The 13,723-nt window shown below is 37.5% G+C and overlaps 1 protein-coding gene and 1 long non-coding RNA gene across 3 annotated transcripts in view; both read left to right on the top strand.

The window, feature by feature from the left end:
* Nucleotides 1-155: 155 nt before the first annotated feature.
* LOC145457584 (uncharacterized) lies at nt 156-6,501 on the top strand. The gene is made up of 3 exons (XR_013920931.1): nt 156-770; nt 1,214-1,374; nt 6,067-6,501. It is a non-coding gene; the product is annotated as an uncharacterized LOC145457584 (long non-coding RNA).
* Nucleotides 6,502-7,700: 1,199 nt separating this feature from the next.
* Nucleotides 7,701-13,723, top strand: part of LOC145457583 (uncharacterized) — a 32,705-nt gene continuing 26,682 nt past the window's right edge. For both annotated transcript variants that reach the window (XM_080335805.1, XM_080335806.1), the window contains exons 1-4: nt 7,701-7,917; nt 7,985-8,212; nt 8,993-9,142; nt 13,032-13,206. In XM_080335805.1, coding sequence (XP_080191931.1) covers nt 7,861-7,917; nt 7,985-8,212; nt 8,993-9,142; nt 13,032-13,206 — 610 coding nt within the window. In that variant the 5' untranslated portion in view covers nt 7,701-7,860. The remainder of the gene's footprint in view (nt 7,918-7,984; nt 8,213-8,992; nt 9,143-13,031; nt 13,207-13,723) is intronic.

A 13,723-nucleotide genomic window follows, 5' to 3' on the forward strand; every position in this document is an offset into this window, starting at 1 on the left:
AGTAATGTACCGGTATTTTATAACATATCGGTATATACTGAATTTTGAAATGTTATATAGGCTTACAGAAATGTGGAATGTTCCTTTATGGAATGTGAGATTGCTGAATTTGTGGATGCATGAAGATTGCAGCATCACATTAACATCCATTTCCGTATTTTTGTGTCCACAACAGTATATAACCATAACCATCTATAATAGCGTTAATAAAATAATTGAGGCTTTCAGTGAACATGTAAGAATTTTTGGCAATATTGGTTTATATTTAGGGTATTTTAGGAACAACATTATAATAGTTTGTTAGCCCATCTTTAACCTCGCTCTAATCAAAGGATACTCAAACACTAAACCAATTATAAACTCTATAAACTTAACATGTTCATGGCCTGGTGCAGACGGGTTGTTGGCAATGTTACCGCAATGTTGGCACGGCCTCCGTGCATACTTTTATTGCTTGATTATAACTTTCGATATTAGTATATATACACGGAAACATTGCCTACATTGCAGCAGTATCAAAAAAGTAGGCTATGGATGGGCCCTAAGGAAGGCTGATTGCTCATGGTCATCTTGCCGTCGATAAGAAAACACAACCTTATTATCAATGGATTCTTACTATATATGGATGGGACATATCTGTGTTTGTGTATACAAAGTTACTTCATTTCTACCAGGAGACTAGATATTGAACAGGCAATGTTATGTAGTTCTAAACTTCAGAGGAAGGCGCCGCAGTGGTGCATTGTTCATGGATCAAGATGTTAAATTATGTAAGTTGAAGTTACGAACTATATATGATGATTTATGATATTTCATTAATTAGCAATTTATTACCCTGAAAAAAGTGCCATCGATGATGCGGAAATATACAATTGACGGTGGTTCGCAATCGGGCTGCTAAAACGTGCTGGGTGGAACTATAATTTTATTATAAACTGCATTGTTATAGTGGCACAGAGCGTGTAATTTCAGTAGGCTGTCTTGAAAATAGTCACATACTTGGCTCGAATCATAAGAATTGATACTCGTTCGAGATTTGAGTAACCATACCAATGTGCTCAGCCCTACTGATTAGTCATTGTAGTGAGTAGAATGTGCGAATGGTCCAGCTTGAACTTCATTGTCTTTTTTTTTACAGGATATTCTAGATTCCTGGCTTGGCTTCTTGACAAATGGCTTCCCTACAAACATTATAATATCTTTGATTATTTAGATCGGCAATGTCTTCAATTGATAGTGTTCAACAACGTCAAGAACACTGTACAAAGTATGTCTTGATGACTGGAACCAAAAACGTTCGGAAGAACTACTGCCACATGGAACAAGCGTTGCTGTAAAATCGGTGCTGCGTCATCCTCAGGAAAAAGTCAAAAGGTATAAAACATTGAATACACTTCATGGAAACCAGAGGCTGTGAAAGTAATCATCTTTTGAACTGAAGTAGATGTAATGTTATGGATTTATACACACTTAGAGGTAACAACTTTAAAGTTGCGTTAGATCTACTCGAAATGGGTAGATAATGCACTTCTGGAAAGTATACAAATAATAAGTTTGAAAAAGTAGATTTGGTCGAGGTGTTGCGTAGGCATTCTTAGCGTTTAATCATAGTTGGTGGTCAAAGTACATATTGTTTGCACCGGAGTTTAAATAGTTGCAACGCCTTGAATTTCTACTGTACAATTAGCCATTTACCAGGCTTGTAAAATTCACTTCAAAATGAAGTAAAAAGTTCTAAAAGAAGATTTTGTGCTCTATTCTATCCCAGGGGTTCTTGAACAGGGCCCGTAGACCCTTTTGTGGTACGATATGCATCGTGGAATTAGACCTATATGCTGTGGTTCTCGTGCTATGCGCAATTTTATGTGAATTGACTATCTGATTTTAATATAGGTACCATCAGAAATTGTGTTGAAAATAAATTTTGGGCTGCTAGAAATCTTATGAGTAGCATGAAGTGTGCGATCGCTAAGGCTAAGAAACAATGCTATTACTATGGCTAAAGTTGTTGATATGTTCCAATAATAATCGAAGCCAACATCTAATTCTGAATTAATTTGACTTTGGTAATGACAGTAGCAACAGCCTACTTATCACGACTATATCAAAACCCGGATTAGGCTACACCGCTCAAATGCTCTGATACCAGATCAAATTTCAGTAGATTTTAAAATACAACTGTGACACGTCAAAGGTCCACCAACTGAAATAGTATAACCCAGAGTTTGATGATGTCATGATGCATCCTATTGCATCATCTCTATAACTCATTATTTTAACAAATTATGCCCAGCACAAAAATAATTTTATTGAAATATTCAAAACTGTGATTTTTTTCGTGTCAAACGTGAATAATACAATAGTAAATTATATTCTCGAGATGTTTGTGGAATGCCTGTCTGCAAGCTCCCGTCAAATAAGGCCTACATGGAAATTATACATTGAATATCCCTATCTTGCTGCGTCGTCAAAAATCCGGAAATTGATCTGCGACCACATTTGTATTTGAAGCCTCTGCTCTATATGATGTGACAACATTATGAACAAGGAAAAGTTGAAATATCTATCTCGTATGCGAATTCGAAGAAAATGAATACCGGCTCTACATCATATCGAAGAATGTTTTTTAGATTTAAGATAATTCCTATTTTATTGTACTTTGAGACAATACATTTGTCATTCACACGATCGTGCGTAGCTACGTCCTACATGTGCCGTTAGGGTGGAGTGAAAAATGAAAATTTTTGAATTTCAAAAAAGGGTCTTGATATGTGGTGCCAAATAGTAAACAAATAAATTCTATCATAATTTTGGGTTCGTACACCCTCTAGTGGTCGTGCAATTTCACCGAACAAGCCAAAAACAGCCAATTTCGCCATATCTTGATCATCACTTACACAAGAAAGTCAGTTTTGGGCTTAAAAGATGCAGAAGCAACATGTTTCTATCTCACTTCCATAGAACGTACTCTTAAAAATGAACAGAAAATAAGTTACAAGCAAATTTCTGATTTTATAGGTAAAATTAAGCACTGAAGCAGTGGGTAGGATGTCAAAAGCGTGTAGTGATTGATCTTATGACTGAGCAACATACCCTATCAATTAGAACTACTTTTCAAAACTTGCTCTAACAAATGAAACCCCCTCCAAGCATAAATAGGGCTCGGGCATCGTATAGAGACTGCTAAAACTGTATTTAAAACAGCGTCCATTGGTAGTGCAGCATCACGATATCTTTAAGTTTACAACAACGGCCCTCATGAGATTTCTTACCAAAATGCTGTCGTAGGGTTTGTATCATATTTGTCACAATGCTCCTGAATGAAAGCACAAAAATTGAAAATACACATTCAAAACACAAACATCATTTCTATACTGGTAACAGAAAATTTTTGTAGCAGTATCATATGAGTATCAGTATGCACAAACATTAAGATCATGTTTAGTATTGAAAGATTTCATCTGCTTTCAAGACTTCAGTTTTTGTCTGATAAGGCTATCCCAGTCTACGTTTAAATCCTGAAACATGGGTAGATGCTTCAGTAACCACGTTTTAATGTCTTTCCACTGCCTGGTTGTGTCAAGGATGACTGAGCCTTAATAGTGATGATCTTATAGGTTTTCCACCTCGACATCTGACAAGGTCTTGATTGCAGGCGGCTGTTCAATATCTTTGTGGTTTAAATTGAAAATTTGGTGGAAAGATTAAGCCTTGATGTTGATAACTGGAATTTGGAAGAAACTGATGCTCAATGTCGCTGTTTTTAGGTTTGGTGTCATTTATATATCTTCCTTCAAATTCATAATTGGAATTTGGTATGGTGTGGAATGTGGATGTGGTTGTTCTGCGCATAGCTGTAATCTTGTTAACTGTAAATCTTCGGACGTTTCCCTCCTCGTCACCAAAGCATTCCCAGCAAAATATTTTCTGGATGTTCAAAATGAGCATTTCTTCGTAGCAAAGATAGTGCAAGGGAGTGAATGCGGGTATCAGTCAACTTTGTGACACGGGAAACTATATTGTGGAAATTTTTAGCACCATCTACAATGTTATTGTGCATTTTTATTTCAAACCATGACGGAAAATAGACCTTCATGCAGAATTGAGCAAGACAGTTCAGATTTCTCGATGGACGACTCTGTCCCACATAGTAGGCCTACTTTGAAATTTGAGATGCGAGAGTGAACCATATTGAATGAACGACGGTCCCAGCCTCTAAATATTGCAGATCTGGTTCCAATTGACGACTTTGAAAGAGGATATATATATTTAACCAAACACTAAAGCAGCAACATTGACACCAGCATCAGATTCTTCCAAATTCCAGTTATCAACATCAAGGCTTAATCTTTCCACCAAATTGTCAACTTAAACTTCAAAAATATTGAACAGCTGCCTGCATCGCAATCAAGACCTTGTCTGATCACGAGCTGGGAAACCTATGCTCATCACCATTAAGGCTCAGTTAGCCACAACCAGGCAGTGGAAAGACATGTGACAGTGGTAACATAAGCATCTGCTCAATGTTTCAGGATTTAAACGTAGAGATAGCCTCATCAGACAAAAACTGAAGTCTTGAAAGCAGATGAAATCTTTCAATACTAAACATGACTTTATTGTTTGTGCACACTGATACTCATATGATACTGCTACAAAAATTTTCTGTTTCCAGTATAGAATTGATGTTTGTGTTTTGAATGTGTATTTTCAATTTTTGTGCTTTCATTCAGGAGCTTTGTGACAAATATGATACAAACCCTACGACAGCATATGAGGGCCGTTGTTATAAACTTACCGATATCGTGATGCCGCACTACCAACAGACGCTGTTTTAAATACATTTTTAGCAGTCTCTATTCGACGCCCGAGCCCTATTTATGCTTGGAGGGGGTTTCATTTGTTAGAGCAAGTTTTGAAAAGTAGTTCTAATTGATAGGGTATGTTTCTCAGTCATAAGATCAATCACTACACGCTTTTGACATCCTACCCACCGCTTCAGTGCTTAATTTTACCTATAAAATCAGAAATTTGCTTATAACTTTTTTTCTGTTCATTTTTAAGAGTAAGTTCTATGGAGGTGCGATAGAAACATGTTGCTTCTGCATCTTTTAAGCCCAAAACTGACTTTCTAGTGTAAATGATGATCAAGATATGGCGAAATTAGCTGTTTTTGGCTCGTTTGGTGAAATTGCACGACGACTAGAGGGTGTACGAACCCAAAATTATGATAGAATTTATTTGTTTACTATTTGGCACCACATATCAAGACCCTTTTTTGAAATTCAAAAATTTTCATTTTTCACTCCACCCTAATGTGCCGTGTTCTGCGATATGACGAATCTATGTTTTTAGGCCTCGCAGTGGTACATTGAAACGGAATTCTAATTCTTGTTGAATACAATTTATGTACCCTAAAAGATCATCTGTTTCGACTTATCGTTGCTCTATTCAGATTCGTGGCAAGCCCTAGTTGTAGTAGGTGATAAGTTCCAAATAAAGGTGGTCAAAGTATTCATCGTTAGTACCGTACTAAATAGTATAAATAGCGATTTACAAGACATCAAACTACTTCCAAGTGTCGACATGGTCAAAATATGGAGACTTGAGGAATGTCGTAGTTGTATGCTTTTAAACAGAGATAAGGAAAGCAATCATGTTCAGCACTCAATTAGAAATATTTGTAGCGTCAGTAGTCTAGTACAAGTAAGAGTAACGCAATGTATTTCTACTCGGGTTCAAGCACTCAAGCAGCGATATACACGGCTTATCAAAACTATTTTAGGTAAAGTAGAAGTTCTGGAAAGTACTGAAGTATGTACTTGAGGTGTTTCCACAATATAATTTGATTGACGGGTTTCATACTCTGTATCACAACGTCAGAAGCTCCCGTACTCGAGTAGACATTGTAGTATCGTCATAAATTATCACTCAGCACAAGTAGAAGTAGCGGATCACAATTAATGCATGAGGGAATAGAAATTGAAGCAGCTCTGACGCAAATTTCATGTGCTATGTCAGCAGAGTGGCTCTACAAATGATTTGCTGACATTGTTGTATATGTTTCAGGCAAAACAAAGACCAAGAAGAAAACTGTTGTTGCAACCAAGTTTATTGCGAATACGCACTCGCGCTCTTAACATGATGCGGTCCAAATGATGCATCGTTTTATAATATGCAATGTAAATTTTACTTATGATTGCTCCATGCTTTTCCCTGTTTTAGTTGTATTAGCAGTTGTACTTTTTAAAGTCATGTGACACGTTTATTTCTAATTTCATGATGCACTTCAATTGAAATGTTTGTAATGGTAATATAAAATTGACTTAGAACTTGCTGTTATATGCAAAATCCCACTGACACATTTATTCGTAGTGATTTCCTGATCGATTTTTCACGTAAGCCTGAACTTTGTTTACCAGTAATAGTTCATTAGTTAATGTTGTACTTGTATTTTGCAATTGTCGTTTTACAGTAACCCAATATAAACAGTTCGTTAGTTTATATGATGTTGAATTCCATGTAATTGCACCAGGTTAGGAGGGGAGTCCTGATATGGTAATCCTGAGGAATAGAACAGGTGGTAAATGACATATCCATAGGGAGTCACGTCGCGTCCACAGTAGGTCTGACGCATCCATAGGGAGTCACGTCACGTTCACAGCAGATCCAATGAGTCCATATGGAGTCGCTTCACGTCCATAGTAGACCAACTCAGGAAGTGTTTAGGACGCTTCTAGTAGTCGACAAATCCACTCCAGGGAAGTAACACTGGGCGTCCTGCGTCTTTTCCGCAGGAAGTCAACTGGACATCGGGTGTTTGCTGGGTCATCAAATTGTCAGATTACCCTAAAAAACGCTGCACGCCAAATTTGGTTCAATTCTAACAAGTATAAGGCTTCGCAGATCCAATTAAAAATTTTAATTTATACGGGAAAATTGAAAAAAAAATTCAAATTTTTCTGTCAACCCCATGAAATTGTTGAGCTGTCTTCAGATACCATGCAAAACAAATTTGACTCAATTCCAACTAGTAGAAGCGGAGTTATTGGAGTTTCTGGTTGATAATCCACGGATTATCCACCAATCAAGCTATATTTGCCGGTGAAATAGGGTGCAGCCTATCCTAATGAAAGAGGGTACTATTGGATTTCTAGTGTTGGTTAATGTTACCATATTTTGAGAGCTAGAAAAGATGACACTTTTTACAAAAGGAGGACTAATTGCCAAAAAGGTGGTATTTTGACGGCCTTGGGGCATTTCCGATTTCCCGACAAAAAGGAGGACAAATCCTCCTAAAGAGGACGCAGGTAGTCGCCCCTAATGTCGGTACGTCTCGTATTAGTGTCAAAATATGATACATAGAAAAAGGGGATATGTTCTAGTCAGCCTTCAAGATTACCGGACGACGACCTAACATATCGACCTCGCCCTCCGCCACGTGCCACCTCATTCTGTCACTTGCCTTTTATAGTCTGTGATTTATATTTCATTCAGTATGCATGCCTTTTCATTACATTGCCTAGGCCCAGGTGGATGTCTGTTTTCAAAGACTACTCCAAGTCTTTTCAACACCTTCCTATTTTTGTACTGTATCGCAGTTTTGGTGTTTTAAATGATGAAAATATTAATAAACTGATACTGATACTGTTCATTTGGTGATATATCCGTTTTATGTGCTTTACAAATTTGAACGTTTTAATCGGGTCATTTCCACTTGAAAATATTATGGTCAACTTCCTCGAGTTAGGAACTCATATCGAAGAATCGGCCAGAACAACGGCGTTCTATTACCCATGTTAGGTCCCGATCTGTTATAAATTCGAGTCGACCTCGTTCAAGACGTCGACCTTTTAGTCTCCGATGCCATCTCATCCACCACAATGGACTGATTTTTTGCAATGTTCGTCTTGCGAAAAGGTAAGTTACCGTGTTCAGCTGAATTCGGAAAGATGCAGAAGAGTATAAATGGGTCTTAATCATTCAGGAATTCTCTCTGGAAGCGGTGCTGCACCCAATATCTCTCCCTTGCTCGCACACCGTCTGCCAACGATGCATTTCAACGGTGTATAAAGCGGGTTGTCGGTATGATCCGAACTGCTTGCCTTGTGACCCCCAGGAGCGAAAAATAAAATATCCGGTTAATACTGCTCTGCTGAAAATTGTCGCTCACCAAGCTGACGAGCCTGCAAGCTCGTATCAGGGATTTGCAAAGGTGAGGACTGGCATTTTCAATTTTTACATGGCAACAGAAGAGAACCGCCGACTCGTGTCTCGTGTGCAAAGTGTTTAGTATGAGTCATAGGTTATTACCATATTCATCGGTTCAAAATACCGCAACATCGCGATGCAATGAAAAAACCGATGTATTCAAAACTAAAATAATATGCAAATAAAAGGTAGCCTACGTAGGCCAACACCTCTAGGTAAGACCCAACAGTAGAGAGTAGGGTTGTTCAAAATTACCCTTTTTTCCGGAGATTCACTGATTAAATTGTTGGATTGCCTGAAAAAAAACGCTGCACACCAAATCAAATTTGGCGTGATTCGAAAAGGTTGATATGTGAACGCACAGGAGTTTGAAAATTTTGAATTTATTATAAAAAATTTAAAAATTTATTTTTCTTAGTTTTACTGTCAACCAATGAAATGATCCAAAACAAATATGACCCAATTCCAACCCGTAGTAGCACAGTTATTTTGTTTGTCATTGATAATTCTATGATTACCCACCGAGCTACCGTCCAGGCTATTTTCGCGTATCAAAAATTTTCAACTACAATAACTTGGCTTCTACCTGGTTGAAGAAATCGTTATTTTAGCCAGCTTAAAAATTTCATGATGTTGACAGTGAAATTTGAATTTGTTTTTGATAAATTCAAAATTCAATGTTGGATTATAATGTTTTGAGTTGTTTACATCGAATATTGTGATCTGTATGACTAGGACCTTTGAGCAGCAGCTCTTATTCACACGTGGAATTTTTTTTTGTCAGAATGAAATTGGTTTCCTGGGACGAAATGACTATGCTTTGTATCAAAACTGCATTGGACTAATAGAGACCATATCGTCCTATCTGCAAGACATCAAGGAGGGTATTCTTCCTCAAAATCTTGTGCTGACTAAACCGATGCTGCGAAAAATTGTGAGTATGAGTATTATAATTATTTGAATTGTTAGATGTGGTCAAAGTAGTCAGTGCTACCACTCAAGTAGAAGTAGAAATTTCGAAGATATGTCAAAACTATTTCATGTGATCGGAAAATACTTGAAGGGGACTAGCACATTGAAAATTTGGAAAAGTACCAAAATTTACAATTTATTTGTTTCAATTGGTAATAATAACATGATACCTCTGTTAGATTAGATCATGCCCTTAATTTTTCAGAAAAATGAGTAAAACTTCCAAAATTTCAATTTTAGTTATTATTTTTTGGGGTGCTGTGGAGTCGACTTTTATCTAAATACGCCAACCAAGCCTATGCCTAGAGAAGGAGTTTGAGTACCATCTAAAAATACTACATTCAGCTTGAGCGCTCTCTCCGCCCCTATTATTCGAAATTTCGTGCTGGTGACGTCATATTTTTTGATACAATTGTTGATATACAATGTTCTTTGAATTCTCTACCAGTTGCTGACGATTAACCCGGAGTGTCGGCCGAAAATATTCTGGTGCATTTCAATATGAATATACTATTCAAGTGTATTTTCTTTTACTGTGAAAATATTCTTTAGTGTTTCTGTCTATTGTAAAATTTATTATATCGCTTCACCGTGAATCAAAATTTTGTAAATGTTTTACTCTAAAGTTTTTTTAGAAAGCTATCATCCAGGCCTGTGTTTGGCTAATAGTTTTTTTGACCCGGATCTACCATGCTCCGAGTTATGGAACCGCACAGCTTCGAAAAATAAAATAAAATTTTGAAATTTCAAAATAAAATTTTTCCAAGGTGAGTTTTGACCTAATCCGCTAAATTTTAGCAACATGCAGGACTGTCTTAGTATTTCCTAAAACAGACGTTAGATCAGAAACGGGGCATCGCAATTTTGTGGTAACATAGCCCTGCTGCCCTGAGGAGACTGCTTTAAAAATGGCAGCATGTATCTTCTTGATCAACACAAAATAAGTAAAGACATTTCTGGTAAATAGAATGTTCAAATATATATGCAGTGTTGCAGAGGGCTGCTCAAAATTCACCCCTTCAACGTTTAGGCCTACTGGCTACTTGATAAAGTTGTTGGGTAGCCTAAAGAAACGCTGCACACCAATTTAGGGTCAGTTCCAACCTTTACAGCAGGGGTGTCAAACATACGGCCCCCGTCCGGCCCGCCAGATCATTTCATCCGGCCCGCGAAGCAATTCTGAGTAGATTGAAAAATTCTTATATTTCCCAGCACATTTGCAACAAATGATGTGATATTTTACAGGAGATACTTCCATGTTCATAAGCCCCATTATAACTTCCCAACTACGGCGCTGTGGTTTCACTCTAGTTACCACTACCGACAAGTCTGCGAAATCGACATCTAATTTCAGTGAAGCAAAAAGTGCACACTAAGCTCAGACTTATACAGATATGGACCAAAAGTAGTTATTCCCAGAAGCGAAAAGGCCAATGCACAACCGTCATATGCAGTTTACATGGAAAATATATTATTGTTGCACAAATATAGAATTGAAATATCTATGGTCGCGCTGCTGTGTCACTTTCGACCCAATAGATCCCCACACATGAGAGAAACCGGACTCGCAGTTTAATAAAGATAAACCAAATTCCAATGTCCGCGTTTCCAATTAAATATCTTGTATTCTTCACAACGGATGTGCAGGGCTAACGCCAGATTACGAATCAAACGGAGCATAGAATATGCCAATGTATATCGTCGTAAACGCCACTGTTTTGGTGGTTCTGACTGCATTCAACCAGACAATCATCGTATTTAAAAGGTTTTAGAGTCATTTCATAAAAATAAATATCAAATTTTTTGAAATTCTACTGGCTACTGCAGGAAATTGTTAGGTTGTCTGAAAAAACGATGCGCAGAAAATTTGGCTCAATTTCAATTCGTAGAAGCAAAGTTATTGATGTTGTAAATTTAGTATTCAAATCATAGTAGATGTGGTGGGTAGAATTTGCATCCGTATATACTTTTTTTCAAATGCAAAACTTTTTTTATTATATAGCGATGCATCTATAGGCGTGCCTCATTTTTTCAGACAACCTATTTATTTCATGGGATTGAAATTGAAATTTTTTTATATTCATTTATAGTGAATGAATCTTAAATGTTGGAATTGAGCCATAAGTAGTGATCGTGGCGTTTTTTTGGGGCAACCTAACAATTAAACAAGTATCCAGTAAAATATGGAAAAAAGAAGTTGTTTTTGAACAGCCCTATGCAGTTATCGTGATGCACTGGCTATTTCACACGCTTTTTACGACAATTTGATTAATTAATAAAATAGATGCAAACTTTTCACAACACTGCTTTTTACTTTTCAGAATCCAAATTGTGATTAATGACCTAGTTTTTCCTAAAAGACTACCGTAAACCGGGGTAACTTTGTACAATTTTCAACAATTCCGCTTTGTATCTTGGAAATGCTAGGGTGTAGGGGAGGCAAGTTCTGTGTTTTTCAGGGGTCATGGAGCAAAGATTAGAATTACCTAATCCAAAATCTTCATGGTCATAAATAAGTACCTTATTTTTGTAAATTATCCGCTCCCTTATCACAATTTTCCCTCATGCCTTCACCAATTGGGACTTATAAATAACATATGGTGATAAGGGGAATGCCACTGGCAGTGTCAGCAATCGACACCAAACATTAAGCATGTTACCGTGATTTATTGCCGATTTCAAATATATTACTGTTCTTAAAAAGATGCATTTTCTCTTTCCTATGTCCTCTGATGGATATATTTGTCGTAATTTATGTTATCCCACATTCAGCAGGCACATCTCTAGGAGTATGTGATAAGTTTTTAAAGTAGCTTACACCCAACGTTCCCTCTAAGCTGCGCACGTGCGCAAATGCGCAGTGCTGACACGGTCTCTGCGCGCAGAAAATCTAAGTTGCGCACAAAAAATACAAAGTGATGACCTTTTTTTCAGTCGTTACACACTGTTGTCCAAGGGTCTGCGCAGTAAGTTGGTGAGTGTGCGCACTGCGCAGACTCGTCAAAAATTAGAGGGAACATTGCTTACACCCGATGACAATCTCTCAGCTCATTGCCGACCCATTTTTTTTATATTTTGACAAACTCTTAATTTATTAACCTTCTCATTCCATTTTGAGAAGCCATCAGGCCGGTCATAAGGAATATAGTTGCCGATACACTTTGACACAGATGAAGCAGCCACTTTCCAGAGCTCTAGATATCACATTTTCCACTCTCCAAAGTTACCCCGTTCTGATAAAATTTGACGGGGTAACTTTGGACATCACATTTTCTTGTATTGATTTAAGGGTGAGCCCACTGAGATTTTTGCCACGGATTAAGACTACTTAGAGGTATCTGCTGCCAAGATTTGAATCTATGAATCACATGCTATCTATGTTTGGTTGTAAGAAGTTTATTGGCCATCAATTTTGTTGAAATTGACCCCCTCCATTAATTTATCAATGTTGGGTCAAGTTTATCTGGTAGTGAAATGAATCCACCTTTATTAAGACTACTTGTGGTACTGTTGCCTCATGAAAAAGAATTGGACATCCAACGGCAACCCTTTTCCATCAATGACCATTTAAATCTTTTACTGCTTAGTGTCCCAAGTTACCCTCAAGTCCAAAGTTACCCCGGTTTGCGGTATTCAAATAGAAGTGGAGGTACGGTACTATAAAATATCACCAATTTAGTTTTCTGGAAAAGGATAAAGTAATTTTCTACTGACCACCTCTGCATATCCGTTATAGGCTACTATCTTCCAGAAAATTTGGTAATAAGCCAATTGACACTAATATCGCCTACCGGTATATTTTAAGCAGTCATTTTTGATTACTGTATCGTGCAAGTCTAATGATTTCCCAGGTTGGCCTGGTTCAATGCCAGATCGCGGTCAGCGAAGGACGTATAAGAGCCTTGCGAGCATGCCGCGCGATCGGAGAACGGGCCGCTACCGAACTGATTCTAGCTCATCAAAATCCTGCCAAGCTATCGGGAAACTTGTGGACCGCTGTACGAGCGAGAGGCTGTCAATTTTTAGGTATGTTACGGTGTGTATGTATGGGTCATATTAGTATACATGATGTATCAGCACTGTATGTATTAAGGCTGTTCAAAAATAACCTTTTTTCAAATTTCACTGGCTACTTGATAAAATTGTTAGGTTACCTAAAAAGAAAACACTGCAAATCCAGCCTTTAGAAGCACTGCTATATAGGCTAATGACAAAGTTTTGGATTTCATTAATAAAAATGAAGATACATTTTTTCAAAGTTTACTGGCTACCCCATGAAATGGGTAAGTTGTCTGAAAAAATGATTCCTACAGATTTGGTGTGAATAGTTTTTAGGTAACCTAATAATTTGATCAGTGAATCCCCGAAATCCAAAAAAAACAAGTTCTTTTTGAAAAACCCTATGTCCAGTGTAGCAACTACTACATGAGAAAAGTTTGTGCCTTTGTAAGTGTGCTAGGTGCTACGCTTTTGACGTTTCGTCAACCGAACTAGGTGGTAAACTCAATCAATCATTTATTTGTCACACCAGTGAAAATCCGGT

Source organism: Botryllus schlosseri, chromosome 15 (assembly GCF_051294905.1).
Source record: "Botryllus schlosseri isolate E-star chromosome 15, Bs_hap1, whole genome shotgun sequence".
In the NCBI taxonomy this organism is placed as follows: domain Eukaryota; kingdom Metazoa; phylum Chordata; class Ascidiacea; order Stolidobranchia; family Styelidae; genus Botryllus; species Botryllus schlosseri.